The 27397-nt window shown below is 31.3% G+C and overlaps 1 protein-coding gene across 1 annotated transcript in view; it reads left to right on the top strand.

Annotated features, from left to right (window-relative positions):
* The window catches only part of LOC130442742 (protein Wnt-6), a 31764-nt gene extending 20199 nt beyond the window's left edge, over positions 1–11565 (top strand). The window contains exons 2-4 of the mRNA XM_056777091.1: positions 5830–6050; positions 9069–9367; positions 10986–11565. Of these exons, the coding sequence (XP_056633069.1) occupies positions 5830–6050; positions 9069–9367; positions 10986–11447 (982 nt within the window). The 3' untranslated portion in view covers positions 11448–11565. The remainder of the gene's footprint in view (positions 1–5829; positions 6051–9068; positions 9368–10985) is intronic.
* The last annotated feature ends 15832 nt before the right edge of the window (positions 11566–27397 follow it).

The following is a 27397-nucleotide window of genomic DNA, read 5'->3' as shown; positions in this document are numbered from 1 at the left end:
TCAAATAAATATATTTCATCAACTATAACGAAAAGTTTAAGACAAGAAGGCTCCCAGCACTAGGAGCATATTATTATATTAGAAGAAATAAGGTATTACAATATGCGTCAAATACCTGAACAGTTTGAGATATGCAGACGATGTCGTTTTCATCTTACAAGATTCGCTAATGAATTAAAATAGAAGCAATTACTTGTACTTGTAAATCCTACAGTCTCATGAGGTGAATTTAAAGCTGCAGTTTGTCTGTATCACATTTAGTTTTATTGCAAAAAATAGCCAAAAATCATAAAATTGTAGCAAATTTTTATGTGCGATTCAACAAAAACAAGACATGAAACGTTCAGGAGTGAATATTGAATTTGTACCCAGACTGTTCTCTGATAAACAACAAGAAAACCGTGGTCCGATTTATCCAGATATAATTGCCAAAATTGTTACTGAATATAAAAGTAGCTTCTTTTGACCCTCATATAAAAATTCAGAAATCTTAATATTAAACTAGACTCATCATTGAAAATAAAATATCAAGGTGATGATCATTTTTTCTTACCTCTGTCTATCCATATCTATTTAATCGAATAGATTCAGCGCATAGTCGTATAAACTTTTTTTCCAAAAAATAATTATTGTGCTTAGAAGGGAGCTGTTTTGATACCAATGAGAAGGCCTCGACTCAACAAATTTATACTATTCCATAAGAAACTTAACAAAAACGTTTCCAGTCATTGATTCAGTGTTAAGTGCATAGCTAACCTTGAAGTCGATGAATTCAAATTTCAACCATTCACTTTTTTTTCAATAAAATTAATTATATTAGCTATCAGATCTTGCAAAATATTATTAATGAGTATTCTAGATGGGTTTAATGCAGAAATTATATGTTGAATATTGAGAAACTACCGTAATATTTTTGAACAGAAACAGAAGCTGCATCCAATGTGTTTACAATCTTCACTTACGACTTCTAAATATGAGTATATTTTAAGTATAATCAAAAATATGTTCAGGAACTAGTAAAATGACAAAAATGAAAATTTCTAGAACATAACAACAAATAAAAGAGAACGTAATATTAGAAAGTATGAAGGCTCAGCATCATTTACGACCATCGAATTGTGGGCGTTCGGGGTGACTAAAAGGTTATAGAGGATTTTAGCACATTAAGGGAAAACATTTGCCATACGCTGACGAAAATTACACACCCACACGTTGGGTGCCGTGTTTGCTCTCCTTGGACCAAAAACGCATTCGAATGATTGTTTTCCAGGCCTTATTGATGCGATTGAAGCAAAATGAGTTTTGTGATGGAAACAATTATTTGGGATAGTCAAGGAATATTGTTCATCGACGATTTTGCAAAAAGTAAAACAACAAGAGCGTCTTATGCATAATTTGTTAATGACGTAGAGGAAGAAATTGCAAAAAAACGATTGCATTAGAAGAAAAAAGCACTTTTGTATCTGTTTTTGTTGACCATCCGCTGCATCCACTAGATATGGCTTCCAGAGACTTATTCCTGTTTTCTAACCTCAAAGTTTTAGTTATAAGGGATAGATTTTGACCAACAAGGACATTATCACATACAGAAACTCCCATGTCGAGGAGAAAAGTAGAAACTACTATTTGGAAGATTGCGAGTGGCTAAAGTATCGCTGGAAAACGTAAATAGACTTGCTAAGTCGGAACTGCTGCCAAACAAATCTCGTATGCTGTATCTAATCAATCAACATCGCAAATTATGGAGAAAACTAGAAACATTTTGGACTTCTTCAGGCATTATAGTTGGATGTTTGGTGAGAAAGATTTTTGTAAATATTGAAATGACTGCAGTAAACTAAACTTTTCAGTTGAAATAAAGCAAACATATGGACATATACATAAAGATGTCACAGAATTGAAAAAGTTGAGAAATTGAGTAGCTAAAGTTATTCAGTCTCAAAAATAATATGACTGTACTGTTATTTGTAGAATAATGCTTAATTGATGGAAGTGAACGTATACCATACAAAGTGAAAGGTACCTAGTTAAGCGCGGATTTGGCATGTTGATTAACGTTTACTGTGTTAGCGAAAAAAATTTTTTTAAGACGAGTGTCAGAAGGAATGTCGACTTTTACGGGTATAAGAAAGTGAAATAGCATATATATTGTAAAATCTGTAGAAAGCTTTATATGCTATAAACTTATTTCTTCTGTCAATATTTCTTTGATTCACAAACAATAAGTATTTTACGAGATCTATCTAAATTCTTGTAAAGAATTAATATTTATATTCATTTTGCATCCTTTTTAAAAATTATATTGATATACCCCTGGCTTTATACATTAAATTGTCTGTTCGAAACCCATGAATGTGACATACCGATATCCGGTATCAACTTAAAGTTGAACTGGTATTAACACCTGTAAAGATGTTCGTTGGTACTTTCAAATAAAATACCGCGCCAATGGGTACCCGGAGTACGAGGCTATAGTCTGATTGGTGACTGGCGAGAATATTAATACTTATCAGGTTGACCCAACAATCAATAACAAATTTTATAGGAGTGTATGGGAATTGGATAACTGGTGTGAATTGGTTTATTTTGAAATGGCGACAGTCAATCATTGATAATTGGTTTAATTTCTGACATTTCTAATTTTGAAATCGGTATTTTTAATAGCTATGTTGAACACCGATTATATTAATATAAAATTTGTGAGTGGCTTTAAAAACGTTACCAATATGGGCCAATGAATTTAAAATTCATTCAGTTCATCTAAATACTTGAAAATAAAACTTAATTATTGAAACAATTTGATCCTTTGTTGTTTATGTATGCTTAACAAATTTTTTAAGAATTAAATATGTACAAACATATCCACTTTTGTACTGATAGAGATCGTTTGACTCACAATTCTACTGTAAAAAAATCCTATGAAGTTTCTATCTGAATTATTCGCTATGTGGAGAAGGTTGAAATGTTGCTTGGGTAATCCATTCATATTGGATTTTTTTTCCACAGAATTGACTTTCTTTATACTTATCTAGTCTTTTGTTTTTCATTCAGTACCAAGAAATTTCGACCAAAGAAATATTGGTATATATATGATAATGATTATGTAAAATAATATTTGCAGTGTCGTTCATCGGTATATTAATAAAAAACTAATTTAAATAACCTTACTGTGACGTATGCATATCTTTTAGATGTAAAAAAACCAGTCATCAGTGCAACAACTAAACTTACTAAGCCTATAAATTTCTTCACTCATAACGGCCTAAACTATTTTAACCAACAAAAATTCAGACTTATTTGAATAGCATTTAAAATCAATATGGTTCAGTTTTATGACACGAGTCAATTGAATATCCATTTTTGAAGCTTATGAATTCGATGTTTTTGTTATAATAATAGAATAAATTCCAACTTTTGATATTGCTATATTTTTATACACATTTCTATAATATACTTCTAGCAAATGATTTCAGTCCCCGAAGATGAATAATGAGCATTTGATAGCTGGGAATATATCTCACTACGAAAACCTACAACTAATCTTGTTTGATTTCTTGTAGCCCCCGGAACTATTGAGTTATTCCACCCAATTTGAGCGAATCTTCAAACTATAAATAGAGCTGTTAAACAGCAGGGTTCACTACCGGAACTTCTTTAAAAGATAAAATAGTCTCTTCCTTCCTTATTCATTTTTGAATCCGTTCGTCTAGTTCGTAAGCACGCTTCTCCAATTTCAGAAAGATCGTTACACGGCTATCCAGTTAGCAATGCGACCTTTACCTACCTACTACACGTTCAGAATTAGTTAAAGGCTCAATATTTTATAAAGCAAAAAAATGCACAAACACTTGCCAATTGAAATTAAATCGGTATCATCTTTTTCCTCGTTTCGCAATAATTTGATGGCATATTCACAGGAAAGTGCCATCTACTATGTAAATGACTTCTAGTTACCTAAATAATAAAATTAATTAACTTTATTGAAGTTATGTTCTTTTCCAGTTGTTTCAAATTTTTTATTTTTGTTTTCATCTATGACTTCAGAGCGCAACTTTTCTATTTCTCTCTCTCTCTCTCTCTCTCTCTCTCTCTCTCTCTATATATATATATATATATATATATATATATATATATATATATATATATATATATATATATATCTAGTATAATTAAATCATTAAATAGGTTCGTAAAGAGAGAATCGCCTTGTCTTAGTCTCCATTTCCTATGAATTCATTTGTTAAATTATAGTGTCCCAATTGCTTCGTAGTATAAATAGTTATAGATTGTTTGTCAATCACAAACTAAGTGATGTAAATTGTGCAAAGTTTAACACGAGTCGAATGAAGAAGCAGAAAATTCGAAAAATCCTTCTTCAGCTCTGATATTTTGTATTGAATGATATAGAGAGAAAATTTATTTTTTTTTGCATAAGCACAAAAGTTCTATACAATAAATTTTTCAAAGTTTCAATCAAAAATTGTGACCCTTAGTAATGATGTTTTACTTCTGGAATAGAAAAAATATTGGCCAATTTTATTTCTCATGAAATGATTTCCTTGTGTTTTCAATTTTAAGCCTTATTTCTAGAATCATATTTGATATATTTCCCAACAAATAAATATAACCATTAGATTGCATTTGAGCTTCTTTTCTCATATTTCTGAAATAAGAACAACAAATATTTCGTAAAAATAACACTAATATAAAAATAACACTTTTTATCAGACCATTTCGTAACTGATGATTTACATCTTTATAAACACGATTTTATTGTAAGTAAAAAAAACTTAATCACATTTAAATCCTTTAGCTTAATATGACTTGACATATAAGTGAAAGAATTTTATTATCACATATTTTAGGTGTAGTTGATATTTTTATGAAATTTTGATAAGGGCCATGCCCTAGGAATACGTAAATATCATAAATTAAGAAACACAGTTCATAAAGAAGGTTTAATAAACTTTAGTTGCATTTTTCTGTGGGAACCTTGAACTGTTTTCAACCACTTATCACCCTTTATATTCTTAATCAAATAAGTAAAGAGAGGAAATTAATTTATAAACCTCACAAATTGAATACGATAATATAAAGTAGCTTCCACAATTTATAATTTTTTTTCTGGGGTTCCTGTTAATATAATTTATTGGTAAACGGAAATTTGAGTATACTGTGAGGTATACATTGAGGTTAGGCGTTGGAGTAAATATTTGAAAATTTATACAAGTGAGAATACTTCTATGAACAGGACAATTTTGTTCCTCATCTAATATGAAAAAAATACAGAATTATGAGAAAGTAACGTTCATTTTCTTTAAATAACCGAAAAAGAAAGAATAGAAATTCTAATGATGATAAGTGACAGTGATAGAATTCGAAATCAAGAAGAAGCATGTGCTGTATTTAAAGAAACACATTTTGAACTACCTCCAAGCAGATTTGTTGCAAAATTTAACGAAAAACGCTCTCCAGACCAGAAGACCAAGAATTAGTTACGGCGGAAAGCTAGATAAAGAAGACAATTACAAATACAAAATTTGTATTAGGACATGAGGCATTCATGGGGTAGTGATGAAAATCCAAATTCTTTTAATTGTCCAGTATTTCCAAACGATACAGAATTTTGTTTGAGTGGTACAATACATCGACAAAATTGTCGCTGCTGGGTGAGAATCTCCACTAGATTCAGATTCTACTTGGCTCGATATAAGAGAATTACTTAGCACATCATAAATATAAAATCTAGTATACGTAGTAAACGTTGATCTTGGTTGTATCTCGTTAGGATAAAGCACTTTGATTGACTTTATTTTCTTTTTGTTACAGGGCAGTTGGCAGTCATTTGGTCATGGATCCAAATCAGACCTGTAAAAGGGCAAGATGGTCGCGGGGAAAAATGTCAGACATTTGTAATAATAAACCAGGTTTATTGAACCAAATAGCCAAAGGTATTGCTCTCGGTCAGACAGAATGCCAATACCAGTTTAGGTATAGAAGGTGGAACTGTACGTCTACCAAAAGGAGTATTAAAAAAGTAATGTTAAGAGGTTAGTGACAACTATTTCTCCGATGTGAGGCCTGTATTTTCGTTACAATGAGAAATAATGAGACTAATTCAAAGAATTTAAGTATATGAGGTTTAATTCGGTTAACCTTGTTCAGAACTCACATTCTATCGTATTATGTAATTTTCAATTGAACTCTTTTGTTTATTCATTCATGTATACATTTGGTACAAATCGTTATTTCTACGTAAGTAATAGAATTATTTGATTTGAATTTTAAGTTTTATATAATACTCTTACATTTAAAGCACATTTTCATACTAATACAAGTTTCCCCAATAATACATGGCATTGTACGAATAATCATGAAAAAGGTTTACAAAACAAGATCAATAGTATCAAGATGAACCTCACTTGGTTAGATCGATGTTAACGTAGAACAAATTCAAATATCGGGAATTTCGGTCTGTCGATGGATTTAGTCGCTTCAAAATCACTTTCGTTTATGACACAAACACTAGGACTTCCTAATTAAATCTGCACTAGATGGAAAAAACTAATTTTTTCAGTAATATCACGTTTCAATCATAAACCAAAACTGAATCTGCGAATTTTGATTTCATTCTAGCAATTAGTCTTCTAGCTTATCAGAGTTGCCTTTATTCACTTTCTCTATTGTTTCACAATCAACTGCTCTTCTCTTTTTCTCCTCTATCTATTTCGTTGACTGAAATTGATCGCGTTTAGAGAATTTGTTGAAAGTATTTTATTTTAACTCGACACATGACCGTTCGTAGTTGGTTCCATGCAGGAGCTTTCGAGAATGAATGACAGCTCAAAATTTTGTTTGGTGTCAATTCAACGCAACTTCAGGCATCGATAGAGACTGTGTAGGAGGTAAGAGGCTGAGATATATCTATATCTTTGTTAAAAAATTCGTGATGAACTGACAAAGGTGATGTTCTGCCTCTGACGAATGCTTGCATCTAGCGCACAGATTATTTAGCTTGAAATGTTTATTACCGTAAATAAAAGTAGAAAAATTATAAAAGAGTTAACAACGGAGTAACACAGAGTTAATACTTTCTCTTCAATGCGATAATAGTCATAATCTCCTAACCCTAACCTAACCCAATCTAACCTAACCTAACCAAGCCTAACCATTCTTAAATTAAAAGACTTTTTGTGGAATTTTCAAAATACGCAATTTCTTAATTATTTTGAATCGAATACTATTCGAATGCATTCATTCTCACGAAATGTTTTCTAAATGTGCCTATGCGTTCGATGTATGTGCGCTCGATGCATATGCGCTCCTCGCACGCCACCGCCTCTAACGTCTTTGTTGAAATTTTTTTATCCATTAGTTGAATTACAGAGTAACTTAATTCAGATATTTGAAGAAGTTGCAGGTCGAATATACTCCTACGTGAAAGTTGCCTTTTAATCTTGTAGGGTGGGAGAGTTGAAATTGAAATAAATGTACATAAGTGTCAGCAAAACCACTTGGAATTCGATTATGGATCTATTCAAACTTGACTAAGTACTGTTCCGCCATGATTCCTAATAACACAAATTCATGTAACCAGATTTCGTCTCCTACATGGACCATATCCTTTTGTTGCTGCCCTATAGTTGAAGTACCTGTTGCATTTTTTAGATTGTAGTAGAAACGTGTCTCGTCCAATTGAATATGTCTGATGCCGTGAATAATGCATCATAAAGATGTTTCTTGTGGCATATTTATATGCCAATCTAAGTGTAGCTTTTGGAGATTTCATTCAACTGTTGTAACACTTGTGATTTCCGGAGAAAAATGATCTGTTAACATTTTGTATTTGTAAGGTGTGTTGTTTCTAAAAATTGTTTTTTAGACAGCCCCAGGACGGTTCGGACAACCGTCCATAATCTTCCGTAACATGGCTTCACAAACAAAATTATTATTTAATATTTTAATATCTTCTGAATCAAAGAGAAACCTCTAGAAAATAGCGCTTTAAAAACCCGGTTTAAATTTTATATCAAACCCGCGGAATAATTCCAGGTACGTGATGTTTGTAAACTGACTTATATGCTTTAAGTCTTAATTGGTACTGATGAGAAGGAAATGAGTTCATTATCTAACGCGTATGTCCTTTTTTCCAATTAGTCATCATACTTGATTGTGCCCAATTCTTCACAATATTCAAACTGTTGTGAAGCTTCTTCTAATCGTATCGTATCTGATTTTTAGAGCTTTTTCTAAAATGGTTTTCTATTTTTTGTGTTTTTTAAATAAGAAATCAGATTATATCTCAATTTTGAATCAATTTACATATAAATAATTCTGTATTTACCGATGTCCATGGAATGGTAATCTTAACTGGTTCTTCTCAAACAAAACGAATGAAAGAATTTATTAATGCAAAAAGTATTTTTAAGTTGACATCGCCTCACCGGTTGATCTTAATCTAACTATTCAACATATCCTGAGTCGACCAAGAAAATATCACCAATGCACCAGTTCTTGTTACTGCATATAATAATTGCAAATGTGATATACCAGGATAGACGAAAGATCGTTATCATTCGATGACATTTTTCCTTGTCTGTTCAATTGATCTGATTGAGACACTGAGAGGCAGCTCAAGTTGCCGGATGGAGTGTTTGTAGACACACTGATTTGTCGTTTAGATTATAAAGAATCGATGTTTAAAGCGCTATACGTTTTTCAAGGGTATTACCGATAATATCTGAAGAAAAACGTATCACAACAGAAAATATATTGCAGGAACTGCATTTTGGTATTTCAATTGGATAAATTTTATCGAGATGAATTTAAATTTATTTTTTAAAGGTTTGCTAGCGAAAAGAGATAGGCCATATATCTAAGAACTAAAAATTTTATGAAGAATAATATATAGAGACTTTGCAGTACTATTTCTCAATATTTTTCACTTGTCAGATCATTGTCTATGACTTTCAATTACCAACTTGGTTAGGAAAACCAATTAAATTGTTTTACATCAAATAAACTAGAGAATTCAATATTTTCCAGAATGGCATATTTCTTCATTACAGATACACGAGAGACTGGATTTGTGAATGCTATAATCGCAGCAGGAATAACATTTCAAGTAACTAGAGCTTGCACCAAAGGAGAACAAATAGGATGTTCTTGTTCGAAAAGAAAACGAAGAAAAAACAGTAGAAAGAAAAATCCTCCTCTACCAGAAGGAAACTGGGAGTGGGATGGGTGCGGAGAGAATATAGAATTTGGTATTAAGAAATCGAAAGATTTCTTGGATACTAGGTACCGACGAAGAAGTAGTGATATGAAAACTCTAGTTAAATTACATAACTATGTAGCTGGACGATTGGTAAGTTATTATTATAGTTCCTTTCTTTTTGTAGTCTCACTTGTGCTTGGTTCAGCATATAAATTTATATTTTATTTTGGTCAAAATTCAAGATAGTGGAGGAAGATCACTAGAATCACTTTCAATTATCATTTTTTTTCCAATTATTGTTTTAAAATTGATGAAAATTAATGAGAAAATAAAAAATCATCATTTAGAATTAATTAAATTTGTGAAGTGGCATACTTAGCAAAAAAAAATGTTTTCTAGTAAAGGTTCTCATGATTATGCGTGCCATATGTAACGGAATTTTCTGAACTTCCTATTGGATTAGCTTATTCAATTAGTTCTTAGCTCTAGACAGGCTTCTTTCAACAACCTTGAACCTCAAATGACTCTAAAGAAAAAAGTCAGAAGCTATCAAGTATACGTGCTAAATAAGTAACCGAATTATTCGAATTCCTGTTAATCCATTAAAATATTGGTGATGTGGCTAGTAGTACCATCTTACTGTGATAATATCTCATCATTTACAAGTTTATCAAGACCAGGTAACAGTACTTTTGAAAAAGTAAGGAGCAACTAGGTACAACTTTCTTACCACAAACCACACTTTGAATTTATAGGTTTTTCGTGAAAATAACGTTTCCGTCAAAACGGAAGTGTACCATAACACAAATTGACAAATTAAAAACTAGATTTAGTAGCTAGGAATACCTGTAGGTTGAACAGATGATGGTCAAATATCATTATTATTTCCATTGAGATCAAGCTTTTTGCCGTGACGCTTTGTAGATTTTCGTAGATTTCTTATCACAACCTCAAATAACTGATTAACACCTACAGACTGAAAATATCGATTGTCTGGACACTAAAGGTCGAATTCTCTATTTATAATCTCGAGCGTCTAGTGTCTCTCACCAACTATTTCCGTTCTGGCTCCTCCAAATATTTTTTGTATTGGTTAAAAAAAAATTGGAAATTTATAATTATGTAGGGAATGTGATTTTTAAAAGAACACTATCAAGTTGAAGTAGAGACTGAAAATAATCATCTCTAATGACATAACAGACAGTTGTTTCCCCTTAAATAGATTATGCATTCAAATCCTATTCCATTGATAATGCATCAATCAAAAAAGTTGTAGGTGCTCTAATAATAAGCTCTGTATTTACTACAGCTTTTCATTTCTTCAAATCTGAAATTATTCATTACCTATACAATTTTTTTCAATCCAACGACAAAAAATAGGATGCACCACAAATTATCAACAAATTTTTTACTTTTAAGATTTCAATGAACATATTGCTTAGACCAACTTCGAGTAGTTGATTTCATAATCTGAATGTTTGGAAAGTAATGCGGTTCACCTTTACTGTTGTTTGAAAAAGATTGAAGTCATCGAATCATGTAAATGTGAACAGTTTCCTTCCACATATATAGATCATAGTTTCAACAACCCGTAACTCAAATCCACAAATTCATAAAATTTAAAAAATATATAACGACTCAGTTGTCGATGTCTCCTTTACATTCCTCTAAGAGCAATATTTGATATAAGATTCAATATAATATGAACAAAATACTCTCCATTGATTGGAATATGTTCATTAAATATGTTAATTTCGATTTGTTTCAGGCTGTCAAGAATAATATGGTAACTGTATGCAAGTGCCACGGCCTCTCAGGTTCATGTACACTGAAAACGTGCACCAGAAGAATGCCTACATTTCGTGAAGTAGGCAACCGACTGAAAGAACGCTTCGATGGTGCAGCAAAAGTCATAGCTGGCAACGATGGTCAAAGTTTCATGCCAGAAGGTGAAACAATAAAACCTCCTGGTCGAGGAGATTTAGTTTATTCGGAAGAATCTCCTTTGTACTGCGTTCCAAATAATACTCTTGGATCATTTGGAACGCAAGGGAGAATATGTAACGATACCTCTCAAGGAGAGGAAGGCTGTGGAATATTATGCTGTGGAAGGGGTTACTCGACGCACACTGAAGAAGTGAAAGTTAATTGTAACTGTACGTTTAAATATTGCTGTGAAGTTCAGTGTGATATTTGTAAGGTAACCGAAAGGAAAAATATTTGTTTGTGATTCATTTAAGAGTTTTTACTATGGACTAATGGAAACTGTAATGAATTCAACCAATATGAATAATTGTATCGAATTATATAGGCTCTTAGTATCTAGTAAATTATTATCAGATCTCAAATTGCTTTATTTTTTCCAAAATCCCATAGATATTTTAACTATTTCCACATAATTTTGGAAAAGTATAAGCACATCAAAAATAATATAGAGATGGAAAAAGTGATTTAAATGATGTGATAAAATAACACAACGTATTTGAACGAGGAGTACTCGACATCAATTATTAACAAGGTAAGTGTAGGCGTAAGCAATGAAAATTTAGTATTTTGTCGCTTCATTAAATCACAAAAAATTTGGAGGAGGAGAAATAATTTCATTATTATCCATACGAGGTGTGGCTATTAAGTAACGAGACTAGCCCTACTGTTTAGTATGCGGTGTCTCGTGTCTGTACACTTAAAATTAAGTAAAACAAGTTTTGTCACGTCCACGTGTTTTTGAGGGCTATTAAGCGTTTTCAAGATGGCCGAGAGGATGATTTACGTTCGGGTCACCCTTCTACATCAAAACCGGATGAAAGTATCTAAAAAGTCGATACCCTTGTTCGATAAAATCGTCGGTTAAGTGTTCGTGCGATTACTGAATCTATAGGGACGGACAAAGAATTTGTACGGCAAATTCAAATTGCAAAGGGTATGTGCCAAACTTGTGCTTAGAATCCTCTCATTTGAACACCAAGAAGCACGTAAAGTTATTTGTATTGCTAGACCACCTACATATTTGCCGGATTTTGCAGTGTGCTACTTGTACCTAAGGTCAAATCTGCATTAAAAAGAAAAATATTTGAATTTGTTGAAGCTGTAGGAAAAAAGCGGCGAGCGTCATTGAGGAACTGACAGATAAAGACTTCCTGCACTGTTTAGAACAATGGAAGATTGGCATGAAGCGATGTACGGATAGAGGAGGAGAATATATTGGGGGTAATAAATGAATATACAAAATATCAAAATAAAATATATTATATCACCAATCTCGTTATTAAATAGCCACACCTCGTGTCATGAATATTTACCATTTAAAGCGAATTGGGTTCTGCAGATGCAATAGTATTAATAAAAATATTAATCTTATGTTTTTATTTGACTTCTGAAATAATTATTTATAACGAATAAAAATAAATATATATATAGAATAATGTATAAAAACCTCTATTTAAAAACAATATTGATGTCTCATTTTAGTGACTTTTGTCGAATAGATCGGGATAAAATAAATATGTCAACAATTTTCTTTGTCAAAAATGAACGTTTCATTAATTTTGTGCATCACTTTTTCATAAACCTATATAATTTGGAATATTCTCCAAACATTATTTTTTACGCCGAAAAGAAGCCGAGGAAAAGTTACTGAAATATTATCCTGAAAGTGTTCCGTTCCATCGCCAGATTTTTTGGTGACTTTTAAATATTACATATGCGAAAGCTAGTAATTTTTATCTTGAAACGCTGTTCTTCTGTGTTTAACCGAATATAACGTTTATTGCTTCGGCACATTTCTTGTCAAAAAATTGCTTTGTGCAAATAAAAAAGCACGAAAATACAAAAAATACAAAATAATCCACATCCAAGAGAACAAATTAGATTTTTGTTTCAAAATAATTAAAAGTATGTGAAAAACGTTCTTGAATTGGATCTCATATAAAATAAAAATTGACAATCTATATCGGAACAGGAAAGTCCAGATGAAACTGTCCAAGATTGAATATAAATAAACGGTTTGATGAAGTCATGAAATATGTGAATAGTATGAATAGAAATATGAGAATTATGGAAGAAAATAAAAAAGATCTGCGAAAAATATAAAAAGAACAGAAAATCGAGAGGTAACAAAAATTTGGTTCATGAACTAAAACTATGATAAGAGATATCAAAAAAGTGGATAATTTGAGGGAGATAATAAAGAAGGAACAATGAGTATATCGAAATAAGATTAACAGCTAACAAAAGAGAGAAGGAATATACAGTAAACAGACAAAAAAGGTTCATAGAATTAGAAGAGAATTTTATGAAAAACATAATCACTGGCATCACTGATAGTGCGAGTTAATTTTCAAATGAGTGAGATTATTCTGTTTACTTTGTCTTTAATGAAAACTAATGTGGAAATAGTCAATTGAAATATTTTTGAATCGTTTTTTGCAAGTTTTTTCTGTAGGAAATACTTGAAATGTAAGTATTGTCTGTTACTAAATTACTTTTTCTATAAAATGCATTATTGTGAATTTATTAGTATGGGTGAAACTTCAGAGACAAATATAACTATCATTTAAAATATTCCTATAAAGAAAAAGAAATTATTATAGGTGTTTCGAGAAAAGCAAACCTTTGATAACGGATTGGGTAAGGACATGTTGCAAGATCACTACTTCTCGTAGAGATAGGAAAATAGTGAAAAGAGTATACAAATAGTAAAAAAAGTATAACCCGTTTGAGTTTTAGATAAATGATAAGTGAGTTATCGTTTTCAAAAAGAATAATCTGGTCTTTCAAAATCATGATTTACCGAAACCATAAAGATAAAACGACTATAATATAAACCCAATACTGACATTATTATTGTAGACTAAATGGTACAAATTATTCAAAAAGCCGTAAGTCGCTATTACTAAGAATTCATTCGTCCAATGGCGCCCAGGTGAGTAGTTTCAGACTGCCTTATAGAGTTCAATATCAAGTTAGTTTCAAGGTGTGGTTTGTCATATTAGTTGAAGACAAGTTTTTTATTGTGAAAGGTGCCAGTACAAATTTTACCGCGTAACTCTCCTGATACGAATCCCATAGAGAACTTGTAGGATCTTTTTAAACAGGCTATTTTCAAGGATTTGATCACAACTAAAAGACAGCCAATGGACAATTTCATCATCGTTACAACATGGAACTACAAGAACATGCATGACCAAATGCCTAGAAGGTGTGTGATTCTAGCAAGAGGCAGCAGCAATAGATAACCTATATTCTACTTCTATACATAAATAAAAAACTTTTCTCTGGGACAATGTTACTTCAATTATTCTAATAATACGCTCTTATAAACAAAAAATACTTACAGTTTATAACCAATTATTCCTACCATTCCTGAAAATAAACATTAGTAGTTCAGTTGTCGCATTAACATTTTGCTGCGAACTCATCTCCGCCCTGGAGTCGGTCCTGCTTGAATATAGTAGAATTCTAAAGTTCGGCGAAGGCGCCGCCTTTGATGAAATACCGGAAATTCGCTTGATGTTTGTTTTTATATTTTTAACAAGCGGTTTATTTACATTTTTTTTTCTTTGAATAATTTCTATGAAGGTATATTAATTTATTTGTTGCGTGTTTCTAGTTTTCTAGATCTTCAAAGAATTAATTCTGGATATATAAGAATTTTAGTTCAGTTTATAATCAATAGACGAGGTGAACAGAGCCAACTGCTAAGTAAACAAAGAATTTAAATGAATTTAAAATTCGTTAAGTGATATTGATAAGTGAATTATTATAAGTGACTTGAGTATAATGTATCATATTTAAATGAATTTAGAACGTAAGAGATAGTGTTTATTAATTAACCCCATGAATAGAAATCATATAAATAAATAAGAAATACATTACAATATATATTATGCGTTTATTGAAAGGCATGATATTTTAGCTGACGGATGCAAATTTACTCCGCATTTCAACCAGAAATCGATAATAATTTTCCCATAAAAGTTATCATCAACGAAGTTGAAGCTCTTAATACCCAATAGCTATAAAAGTTGAATTTCAAGAATATCACTCTAGACCAGTCTCCGAACAAATTAAAAACGGAATATCGGTCTGAACTGAACCCAAGGTTAAAACCTCTCTAAAATCTATAATTTTCTTTGTAACTAATTTTTAAAGGCAACTCTATACAATTCACCACATTCGCTTTTATAATTATAGAAGAAATTGCTAATCATGTGATATGCGACTATTTTGTAATATTATTTTCCCAAACTCTAGTCAAATATGTTACATCAGTAATTAAATTCATATTTTCTAAAATTTCTTATAAATGTATACAAAGAAAGCAAGAACTGTATTTCTGTGCCATGTGGATTTTAAAAGAACTTGACAACATTTTTACATTGAATATTTGTCGAGACTGGTCTATCGATATTCAGAGTCATTACATAAGTCAAACAGTTGACAAACTAAGTGATAATTATAAAACTGCCTTGCATAAAGTATATGATAACCTTTTGCATTTTCTAAGACCACCCAAACTGGACTGCTTCCTGGGGGGCAGTTAAGACATCTTCATGGGTCCACAACATAAATTTGCTTGCTGTCCCGGCCAAGCAGGACGTATTCTGATCACGCAAGCTGAATCAACAGCCGATTGATTAAAAGTACCAACTTTTATATCACGGGCATTCTTTGTATCTGGGCTAAACCTTCAACACTCAGGGGTATATAATGAATGTGAGAGAAGAAACTAAGTAAGTCCTGGAAAATTGGAAGATACGATAATTTCCTCATCAAAGAATGAAGTAGAATAAATTCAATTCCAAATGATGTCATCTATTTCAACCGTATTTTTCTATTATTTTGTGTATACTTGATGCAATTGTATAGTATCGATGATTAATTAATCTATTCTTTGAATATTGAGATATCTGTCCTATGTTCACATCTCACAATTATTACAAGAAGCATCAGATATATTATTATTCTTTACTTTTTTTTTAGTTTCATATATATGATTTTACCCTAGGGTTGCCATTAATACTAACGATATTAAATGAACCGATTTCGATTTAAATTCTCTGAATGTTAATGATTGTCAGTGAACCTCTTAAAGGTACATTAACTCTTGCCTTGTTTTACAAATTAGTATCAGGTTTAACATAAACTGGCCTTAATTGGCTATAATTCATTTTAAATAAAAACAGTTCTCAAGTTCCGTGTGAGATATTTTTTTCACTTTTAGCTAATACATTCTCTGGCTCTTCTGCTAGTTGAATAAATGTTAAATTCAATTTCGTTTCGGGTATTTTAATTGATAGCATCTAAGTTAGTTAAGATTATATTTGTTTTAAAATGATGTGCTTACAAGGTACACGTGAGAATATTTTTGCTTTAAGCATAACCTATTTATTTATAAATTTCTATCAGCTATTTTGGATATCCAGCGCTACTATTGATATTCTTCCAAACAATTCCCAATAAGTCGTGTTATATTTGAAAAAAATATATTTTATTCAATTAATGTATGAGAATATTCTAGAATAGTTGATTATCCACGACTTAAAGATATTGATATAATATCGTATTATTTCTTATTTTATTGTATATAACACATTTTGAGACTGTTTTGGGGGACGTAACAATTTACCAGAAATGTATCAATTGCCCTTGACTACGGGATTTATGATACCATATTAAGCTTTATTGTGACTTTAAGACAGCAGAATTTTCGTGGAAGTTCGCCAAAGCACGGTTTCTTCAGCAGTAGCAGTCTTTGTTTGGCATCATTTTGTGAAGTATTGATACATGATACATTGCTTCATACCTCTTCCTCGATTATTCTGACAGCAGCTTATTCTTCTATACCGATTTGGCTGTCGTACAAAAGTAATAACTTTGTTGTAAATTGAAATAACAATGCTTATGGTGCTATAGAAACCAATCAAAGCCATTCATGATTGATGGAAAGAGTTTCGAATTAAATTCGAAGTCTCTAACTTCTTCGCTACAGTTCGGGCGCAAAATGGTTCTCGACTTGTTACTTACATCCATTATATTATAAATTACTATGTTCATACTGTTCATAGGAATATATAAATATATTTTTTTTACTTTACCATTGATAGAAATTATGGTAAATCTTGGGGTGAGTACCAAAATAACTGCAAAAAAAATTCCATCAAGCTAGGATTCAATTAGATATAAGGTCACTTAACTAGCTATTCGACGTATCAGGGGTGTAAGATTGAAGCAACAACTGAGAACTCAATATGTTTAGTTTTATTTTGGGACTTGGTTTTATAATCAACATGTTGGTGTCTCTACTTAGAATAGTAACTTGCAAGAAACGTTTAATTCACTGTTTAATTAAGTGAACAGTGAACGTTGTTTTGTGATTTATTCTTCTATGAACCCAAAGATGTCTTTAAGAATAAGACATATTTTGCAATTATGTGATATCAATAATAGTAAGTAGTTTTTATTATTCAATTTTGGAATTATGAAATCCCACCATCAACTCACTTCTGAGGTACTCGTGGAATAGAGAGTTTTTAATTTCAAGACTAGAAATTAAAGAACGATGAAATAGATCCAGATTAAAGATATTGGAATAATATTTTTAGGTAAGCATTTATGATAATTCATTTCATACCATCAACAACTTACACTTAATTATTGCTGTAAAGAGTGTTAGAGCGTCATGGCTAGAGAACTTGAAGGGAATTGCACGTAGCGCATGGACAAAAGGAGACAAATTCTTCCAACATTTTGATCTTCAGATGGAAGATATTAACGACTACAAACTTTTGATTGAGAAAAGCCTCTCGAACCGGAGAATGGTGAAGATTTTGAGAAAGAGTGTTGACAAAAAATGAGCTAGAAGAAAACGCAGAAAAATCAAGATGAAGTTTAATGAGCCCCTCAAAACACTGGATTTCAACAAAAGAAGCTGTCAGAACATATTGTTGCAGCTGAAACAGCAGTATAAATAATCAACCCTCAATACATTCAAGACTTCAAATGATTTGGTTTTCTAATTCTCTTCAATGCCTCAGTAATCGGATATACGAGGGTTGGCTGAAAAGTATCCGACCTCAATCTGAAAATTTGAGTGCTTTTAAGTGGGTAGTTATGAAGATTTTTCTGAAAATGAGTTTTCAGCTGTCATTGAATATATATTTTTCAAAAGACATGAGAGAGGAGCTAGAAATTGCGTATGAAGAGATATAAGAGGCTATGGGCATATCAAAAAACACATTTGTTATATACTGACTTATGCATGTTTAAGATATCGGGTTTCGCGTTTTTTTTTATTTTGGACCAAAAGCGTACTCGTATGAAAATTTCTCATGCCTTATTGGCGCAGTTAAAAAAAATGAGTCAAATTTTTGCGACTATTCATAATTATACATCAAACCTGAATCTACTAGACTCCTCTTGCACTTCTCGAACTGTTTGACTACCCACTTTACCCTACAAATTTGTCCATTAGTGACTTTTCCCTGTTTTTTATCCTAAAAATTTCACTAGCAGGAAAGACATACGTCGATGTCTATTTTGAGGAAGAAGACGGATTATTAGAAGGGTTAAAAAGAGCATCGCTGGACTAAGATTTTTATTGTGATCACGAAAGTCTGTATTATGTATCATTGATTTAATTTTTTTTTTTCAATGCATAGATTCAATTTTGTTAACTTCATTAAAAAATCATTCTGAGTTTGATTTCATTTGTTGTTTGTGAAGTAATTAATTTTAATGTTATTCATTTAGTTTAACATATAAAAATTTGTCTAAAGCAAGACATACTCCTAATTAAATAAAATTTAGACTGTAGACTACTCTGTAATAAACACGGGCTTGAGATACAGTGCGTAATTCCACGGGTCTAGTTAATTCCATTTTGTTTTTAGTTCGACATCAACAACGTCATCCCGTGGAGAGAAATTCGTCATAGATTTATATAAAAAGCGAATGACAAGATCAAGAAGATCGACCATCTGCAAGTCAGCGCCTATCTCCAGGTGGTGCCTGCATCAATAATATCTGTATAATACAACATAATGAAAAAATACAAAGACGTAGATAAAGAGCAGTTATGGGAAAAAATCTCATTATATAAATTAGTGTATGTAGAATAAAAAATACTGGAACTTATATATTAGTTAATAGGATTTGGTATTTGTTTTTTCTTCTCGATCCAGGGGAGATAACTATCATTTGAATGCGTCTTTTCGTAATAGTTATTCTTTCTTATTCAATGAACATAGTTAAATTTTGAAATTACATAATAACGAAAAACACCTTTCACTGATGGTAATGAGAAATAATAGTTAATGACTTTTAAACACAATTAATGACAGACGAACCTACTACTCTTTTGATGTAACGAGCGGTTATGTAGGTCATAACTCACGCAGATGAAATTTATGTAGTTTATCAAGTATGTTCTGACCATCACCGCAATTGATACGTATACGACTGTATAAAACTACAAATAAAGAACCATATTTAAAAATTTTTATGACTACTAGTAACCGTGTTAAAAGAGTTTCAGTTTTATTCTTTTATTAGTGATATCTTCTATTTTCAAATTTATAAAATCATATGGCTTGCGACCTATCGGTAGAACAAATTATGTTATGAAAATGTATAATATTGAATTTTCTGACCAAAAAAATATTTCCATGATCTTCTAAAACTGTAAAATATTATGTAAAAGACTATTTGATCAAAACACTAGAATTATGAGATCTACTATTTCCATTAGGAGCTCCGTTTATGAAAAGTTGTTGTTGCGTAAAAATCTTTTCATCTACATGTTTCTCTGATTGGCGTTCAAGAAAGACGCGTGATTTCAATTAAGTCTCTATATTAATACCATTATTTATGTTCAGTGTGATTTTTAGCACGGAGTAGATAGTCTACAGAGATTTTCCTTTATATTTACTATAATATGCTATATAAGATGCTGGAGAATCGCTTTAAGATAATACAAACCAATGCATAGGTATATGTAGTAATGGCTTGACCAAAGTAGGCTTCTGAGGATGTTTCTTGCTTGGGAAACAGGCTACCGCCTTCCAAGCTGATGGGAAGTAGAAACGCGATTCTCTATCGACGTCATAGAGATACAGTAATTTTAATCTGCGCAGGCAGCAAACCTGCTATACAAGCCAAAATAGCTGAAATGTTGTGCTCTTTATGCTTAAGTTTGAGAAAATCATACAAGAACAGGTGTAAGATAGGTAAAGCTGACGTGCATGCCAGATCACTTGGGCAACAGAAGTAAATCTCTTAACGGACCTAGAACCCATTCTTGATATAGCTAATAGGGTTATTATTACTACTATTATACACCTAGATGAAATTTCTGCCTCTCTTACCAAATAACTGATCTACTTAAACAGGCGTAAAATGCAACTAGTTACTACCCTCGAACACAGATTCCGATAAGTTGCCATCTTCATACTATGGACATCACAGACGATCCAGAATGCCACTAGTGCATTGAGGAAGAAGAAATTTCGGACTACGTCATCTGTGAGTGCCCAGCACTCTCATGTGCGAGGCTCAAACAATTAGACAAGTCTCATAAGCTCAAGCCACAGTTACTTTTCAAAGCACATTTGACTCTATTTGACTCTAATAATTTCAAGTGCCCTATGTGCCTAACCATCTTTGACTGCCCACAATCTTAATATGAATTATGTAGGTACACTCCTTGATCTAATTCCAATAAATTTCTAGCAAAAAATTAACAAATGGGGGAATAAATTGAAGAGCGTTTATCAAAACGATACCGATAAGATGACTTATTGAACAATATCGCTCTTTTTATAACCAGTTACGTGAATAACTATTGTTAATTCATCTCTGTTAACAGGTGAATCCCTACAGAGCTTTCATACTTGGAACAACATTACTAAAACTCGTAATGCTAATTTATGTTCAGTAGAAATTATTAGTCCCGCAATAATTATGAATTTACCAAATCAAAACGTAAATTATTGATTGCCTTGAAAAAAAAATCAAGGTCCGACCTTGAAGAACAAGTCGGTTTACCGACTGAGAATGAATATACAGGGACCGGATGATGAGGTTATATCTGCTGATCTGGGTGGTCCACTGCGCGTGATGCCTCAAGCAGCCCTGAGCGTGACCTATCATTAGGCCATTGCAAAAGGCGTTCTAATTGCTTGCCTGAACACCCAACATCTCTATCTCTGACACCTTCAGCCGACCATCAGTTTCTCGCATCTCGTATCGCGGTCTTTTTCTTCTTTATTTTTCATCAGTGATGCAATTCCCTACCTGAAAATACTTTTTGCTCACAAAATAACATATTTATGTCTAATGACTTCTTTGTGATTTATAATATAATTGAGACAATTTAGGCCCTGCAGTAGAAATTTATGGATATTTTGGACGTCACAGATAAATTTCACTTGTACAAAAATTACTTTCAATACAATTCTATACGTTTTTACAAAATTTATTTCGAAAATAAAATCTCAAAAAATGTTCCGTTTAATTTTATCGACGCTAAATATAATGAGTTGTAGTATGATTTCTAGTTATTTGGATATCAATGAAATCAGTTAAATAATTTGTTAATAATGCATAACTCCATAGCATTCTAATTATTCTAAGGACTGATGGAGAACAATGCGTGTGAATGATAATAATAATAATAATTTTATTTACAAGTAAGTATATCTAATAGTTATAATTGGGATGGAATGGAATAAGTGAATGAAAAAAAATTAACAATGAGAAACTGAGTACTTGTTTCGATCTGTATAATAGATTTATGATGTAAAAAAATAAGCTTAAACATACGTACTAATATAAATAAAAACACTTTCACTAGTACAAATCAAGATCAAATCAAATGAGGAGACTTTATGTGTATAGGGACAATATTTAATGATTTTTCTATTAGATGAATTTTATGTCAATGAAACAGTATATTATGTCAAAAATTTGATTTCTCTGATTTAAATGCTTTTAGGGGACGTCTTTAGATAGGTTTGCTGTATATACTTTTTAATATTGTTGGTGCTGTATTGGGCGTGAATAGTACAGAAATAATAGAACTGCTCAATGTCTAGAATTTTTGATTCTAAATACATACTGTCAGATTTCATTTTAAGCTGTAATAATTTTGTTTGCAATATCAAGGGTTGAACATGCCATTCGGCTTGATACGTTTTTATTAAAACATTTTGAATATTGCTTTGTTCACGCCTTGTGCCTCAACAGTCACTTCTATTTTAATTATGACCGGACTGAATTTAATAAAACTCCAGTTTTGTTGCTAAATCGTCCTCTGTCTATCTACAATCTAAAAATCTTGAAATCAAAGAAAATTTAGTATAATTTGAGAAATATCTCTTTTTGTTTTAAGCAAATTTTTTTGTAAATTTGTATTTTCTGTTTATTTCAGTAAGAGAACAAATAGAACAGATTCCTGTTTGATTATATTTTGAAAAAATATAAATTGTTTTTTTTATGTTGTAGAGCATAAGCTCCTTTTTATTCATATCTGTCCTGAGTACCTGTTCCTTCTTTAGTAATTTCCATCTGTGGAAATTGTAAATTTGTATTTTCTGTTTATTTCAGTAAGAGAACAAATAGAACAGATTCCTGTTTGATTATATTTCGAAAAAATATAAATTGTTTTTTTTATGTTTTAGAGCATAAGCTCCTTTTTATTCATATCTGTCTTGAGTACCTGTTCCTTCTTTAGTAATTTCCGTCTGTGTTCCCGACCCCTTCCTGATTTTATTTTTTCCGCAGCTGTACAGCTGCCAGGTTGGGAGTTCAACCATATCCAAACTACTTAACCGGTACACTACAAACGAAAAAATTCAACTGAACTCTAAACAATAACTGGGAATTCAGTTAAGGGCTGCAACCACTCCGGATGTCCATAGATAAGTCATGTCTCATCATTGATATATGAAAATCTGAGTTGTTTTCAATTCACAATTGTTTTTATTATTTTCTTTAATTTTGTTTCTTGCTGAAACTTTTTTTATTGTGCACAGCAATAATTATTAATTTTGCAGAATCGTGTTTGGGGATAGTTTGCTTAGTTCTAATTAATTTATTTCATAAGGTATTTTCAGCTTTTCATTAAAAAGCTGTTGGCGTCCATTTTAATATTAATTGTTCACTCCATCTCAGTATCTCCTTGTGAGTCTAATAAAGTATGTTTTCAATACTTTAAATTCAAATAATATAAATTGATAGAAAGTATTGCTAGAAACCTTACATCTGATATGGAAGAGCTGAATTTTTAGATATTCATTTATAAGAACTTATGATTAGACAAGTATTTTACAACAATTGATTACCAGGTTTCTGCCTCATAGAAGACGTCTTCATATCCGATAATTTCACTCATTGTAAATGATGATGATAATGACACCAGCACCATACCTTGCGGAATTCCCCATTTTATGAGTTTTATGTTACTATATTCGTTTTCTGCTTTGGAAACTATTAGTAACATAACTATTAAGAAGTTGTAAGAAATTTTATTCTCTCATTTGTTTCCAGGGTTTTAAGCAAGAAATAATGATTGAGTGGATCAAAAGTTCCACCAAAATCCATAAAAACAAGATTTATCTTTTTCTAGTAAATTAAAATATCGTATAGTTGTCTTTTTTCTGGATCTGATTTGTTTATTTCAAATACAATTGAATATATCCACGAATATATCCATATAAGGTTGGATAGTTTCTGATATGATAAAATGTGAAAATAAAAAACAGATAACGAATCCAGGAACCTTCTTTCAATTGAATACAACGGGTTGTAATATTTAAAAATAGAATGTCTTGTTGTTTTATCAACCAGAGAAAGTTTCATGCAAAAAATGTAGGGAATATAATTTTCTTCAAAAATCATCCAAATTGCTTTTACCCGTTTGCAGTAGAAAACGAGATATTTGCTATAAATCATCTAAAATTATAGCTAAACCAGACGGAGAGAATTTTTCAACTTTTTTAACGAATCAACTGATAAACGACACTTACTAAAATTATGAACTTATTATCCAAACATGTTTCTTGTTTCAACCAAACCCGAAGAAAATAATTTAAATCTACAATATATACAAATTTACGCATTCAATATAAAATCCCCTGACATTATATTATTACATTTTTACAAATATATTGTACTACCTTTGTGTACCTACGAGTATGTCCTAAATCCTAGGCTAATACTTAATTAAACTACAATGTAATATTTTTAATTGAAAAATCTATTGATTTCAGCTTTTTTTCTTTTCTCTCACAGGTTTTACTTTCCATTCCCTCAAATATCAGTTCCTGTACAAAATCACATTATCTCAACTTTGGTATTTCCCCTTCATTGTTATTTATCGGTTAGGTAGGTTTTTTTTGGCCATTAGATCCATATATTGTCTCTAAAGATGTCTTAGCCATATCACCACCCTCTCTTTATAAATCTCATCCAATTCTTTATTAGTTCTTCTACTCAAGTTTCCACCGAACTCTCCTCCATAGATTCTTGTTGGTATCTTTTTCTCATGTGTTTAGCATGTTTTCTTCTGTGTTCTTCAATATCCACGTTTAGCATGCACATGTTGCGGTAATTAGCCATTTATATAATCTTTTTCCAGTTTTTCTTGACAGATACTTTGATTTCGTCGTTGCTCTGATGCTTCCAAACATCTATGCTCCTTTCTTCTGTTACTACCTTTATATATACAAAATTGGAAACCTTTCCAAACTTATACAGTTCACATAAAGATTAGATAATCCTCTGTCCGCTATTTAGTCTTTCCATAAATCTTTTTAGTCAAAATATCTTTTCCTCTTCTCCAAATTTCTCCAAAGTTTGTAATGGAGAGCGGAACTCAATCAAAACACTTCTCAATTTCTTAAAACTTATCCTTGTTTTTCAGCACAGTTTTTTATTTAACTCATTTTTAAGTTATAAAATATAATATATAATATTATATATTATAATATATATAATATATAATATTTATGAAACGAATATAGGGTGACTGCATAAACTTATTTCTATTTTGAATATGTTTTATCAGTGTATATAACTCAAGATACGCTTCTGAAAATATTTTTCAATTATGTACAAATTAGCTGATCAACCTCATCGGAATCTTTACCTGCTCCTAATTAGAGAACGATTAGTCATTATCCTGACCATTTTCGATATCTGTTCATGTGACTCGGATAACACTACTAATTTGAAAGACTGTGGAACTAATATTCGCGAATAAATTTTGCATTTTCAACGGTAAACATCGCATGACAAGAATACTTGATAAAAATAAATATGCCTATTGCGAGGGTAATTGATGAGAGGTTATTTGAATATATAAAGAAAACAAAAATCAAAGAATTTTAATCGATGTATCGAAAAATAATCAATGCATTAATCTTCAAATGTAATTTAAAAATTCCTTTTGATCTAATCGAATATATTGAAGTAATAAGAGAATACAGTGGAATAGGAAGGTAGTCAGAAGTTGCATGGTACTAAATCTTGTGAGTAACGTGGATATACCAATAAGGAAGATGTTTTACCACCAAAATCAAAAGGAAGTTGTAAACCTAATTTTCAGACCATAGTAAACCTTCTATAAAACATAAACATCAGATTAGACTTAAAAGTGGAGATTCTTCTCTATGACAGTAAAACAATATGTAACTTCTTGAATAAAATTTCTTAACTTATTACTTTTTGTTTGGTTTTGTTCGAGACATTTTTCATCCTTCGACCGTTTCCCCGAACAACTTCATCACTAAAACAATAATTTTTCGACCCCAGTAATTCCAATTTGGTGATTTCGGGAATTTCGAGTTACCTTTCTTTTATAACCTTCCTAATGTAACGATTTATCTGGTACACGTCTTAAAAACCAACATAATTACATCTCTCTGCCTTCTACATTGTTTAATGACACTCCCTTCCATTGCTTACTTACATGAACTCAGGCGTTTGGGATCGAAGTTCACTCTTTCTTGGGACAGCGAAGCCAGTAGATCTCGAACGTCTGCATCTCAGGCTATGCTGCTCCTAGAAATTTGACACGCGCGAGTTTAATTTCACGTTTTCTATACATTTGTATATATTGTGAAATTAGATCATCATCATCACTCAAGAGGCAAAGTTATGGGCATGTCACTTGTTTCCCGTCATTTATAAGCTGGGATTAAAATGATATAAATATAGTTCATATTCTTGTTTAGTATTCCAAACACAAAATGGGATTTATATGTTGTGATGTCAAAATGGATGACACTAAGTTGATTGAATAAGTGCAAGGTTTCCTGGCTCGGTACAACAAAGGTGATGAATATTATTTAAGACAGCAAAAGAACATGATGTTTTTTGATTTCCAGGTGACACTCTCATTTTTTCCTGATACCTGTACATTTTTTTAGCTGAATGGATGCAGTGGGAAATTGTTTCTATTATCAAGAATCGTCTAAACCACAGACTAGTGTTTTGGTTTGCGCGGAATGCATTTTTAGATAACATAAACTATATCTATTTTTTACCTCTAAATATCTACTTTCCAAGTTTTTGGTAGTCATTAAAAATATCAGTTTCATGACACAAATGCTAGAATATATTTTTCAATTTTAAGCGTCCTCAGGTTTGCTTTCAATTGATAATTGTATTTTATAAATTATAAACATTTGAAATTATTTACAGGGTGTACTATTAAAAAATATGTAATCGATTTATAAAAAGGGCCTGAATTATTTTAACAACCTTTATTAATCACTTTTATGTAACTTTACGAGGAATCGAAATTTCTTCATAAACACTTTAAATAAAACATTATCAGATATAGCTAAATGAATAAATATAAATCAAAATTAAGAGGACATCAATAAATTAATGTTAATAATATAAATATAATTAGGCAACACAATAAACAATAAAGTCAACGAGATAGTCTAACTAAAGGTTAACATACTTGTTACAAGTTTAAAATAGTACCTTTGACGCCATATAAATTTTTTACAGTACTCATATTGTAACACGGAATATACAGGTTGTTTCTATATTCGACCGACAACGGTTTACCCCAGAGAGATCTCAATAGATGATTCATTTTTATATAGGAAATTCGAAATTTTAAATCGAAATCAAAAATTTGCTATAAATCAATAACAACTTTTGGTGACC

Source organism: Diorhabda sublineata, chromosome 4 (genome assembly GCF_026230105.1).
Source record: "Diorhabda sublineata isolate icDioSubl1.1 chromosome 4, icDioSubl1.1, whole genome shotgun sequence".
Classification (NCBI taxonomy): domain Eukaryota; kingdom Metazoa; phylum Arthropoda; class Insecta; order Coleoptera; family Chrysomelidae; genus Diorhabda; species Diorhabda sublineata.
Note: the sequence above shows the minus strand (reverse complement) of the source record. Positions and strands in the feature narration are given on the sequence as shown.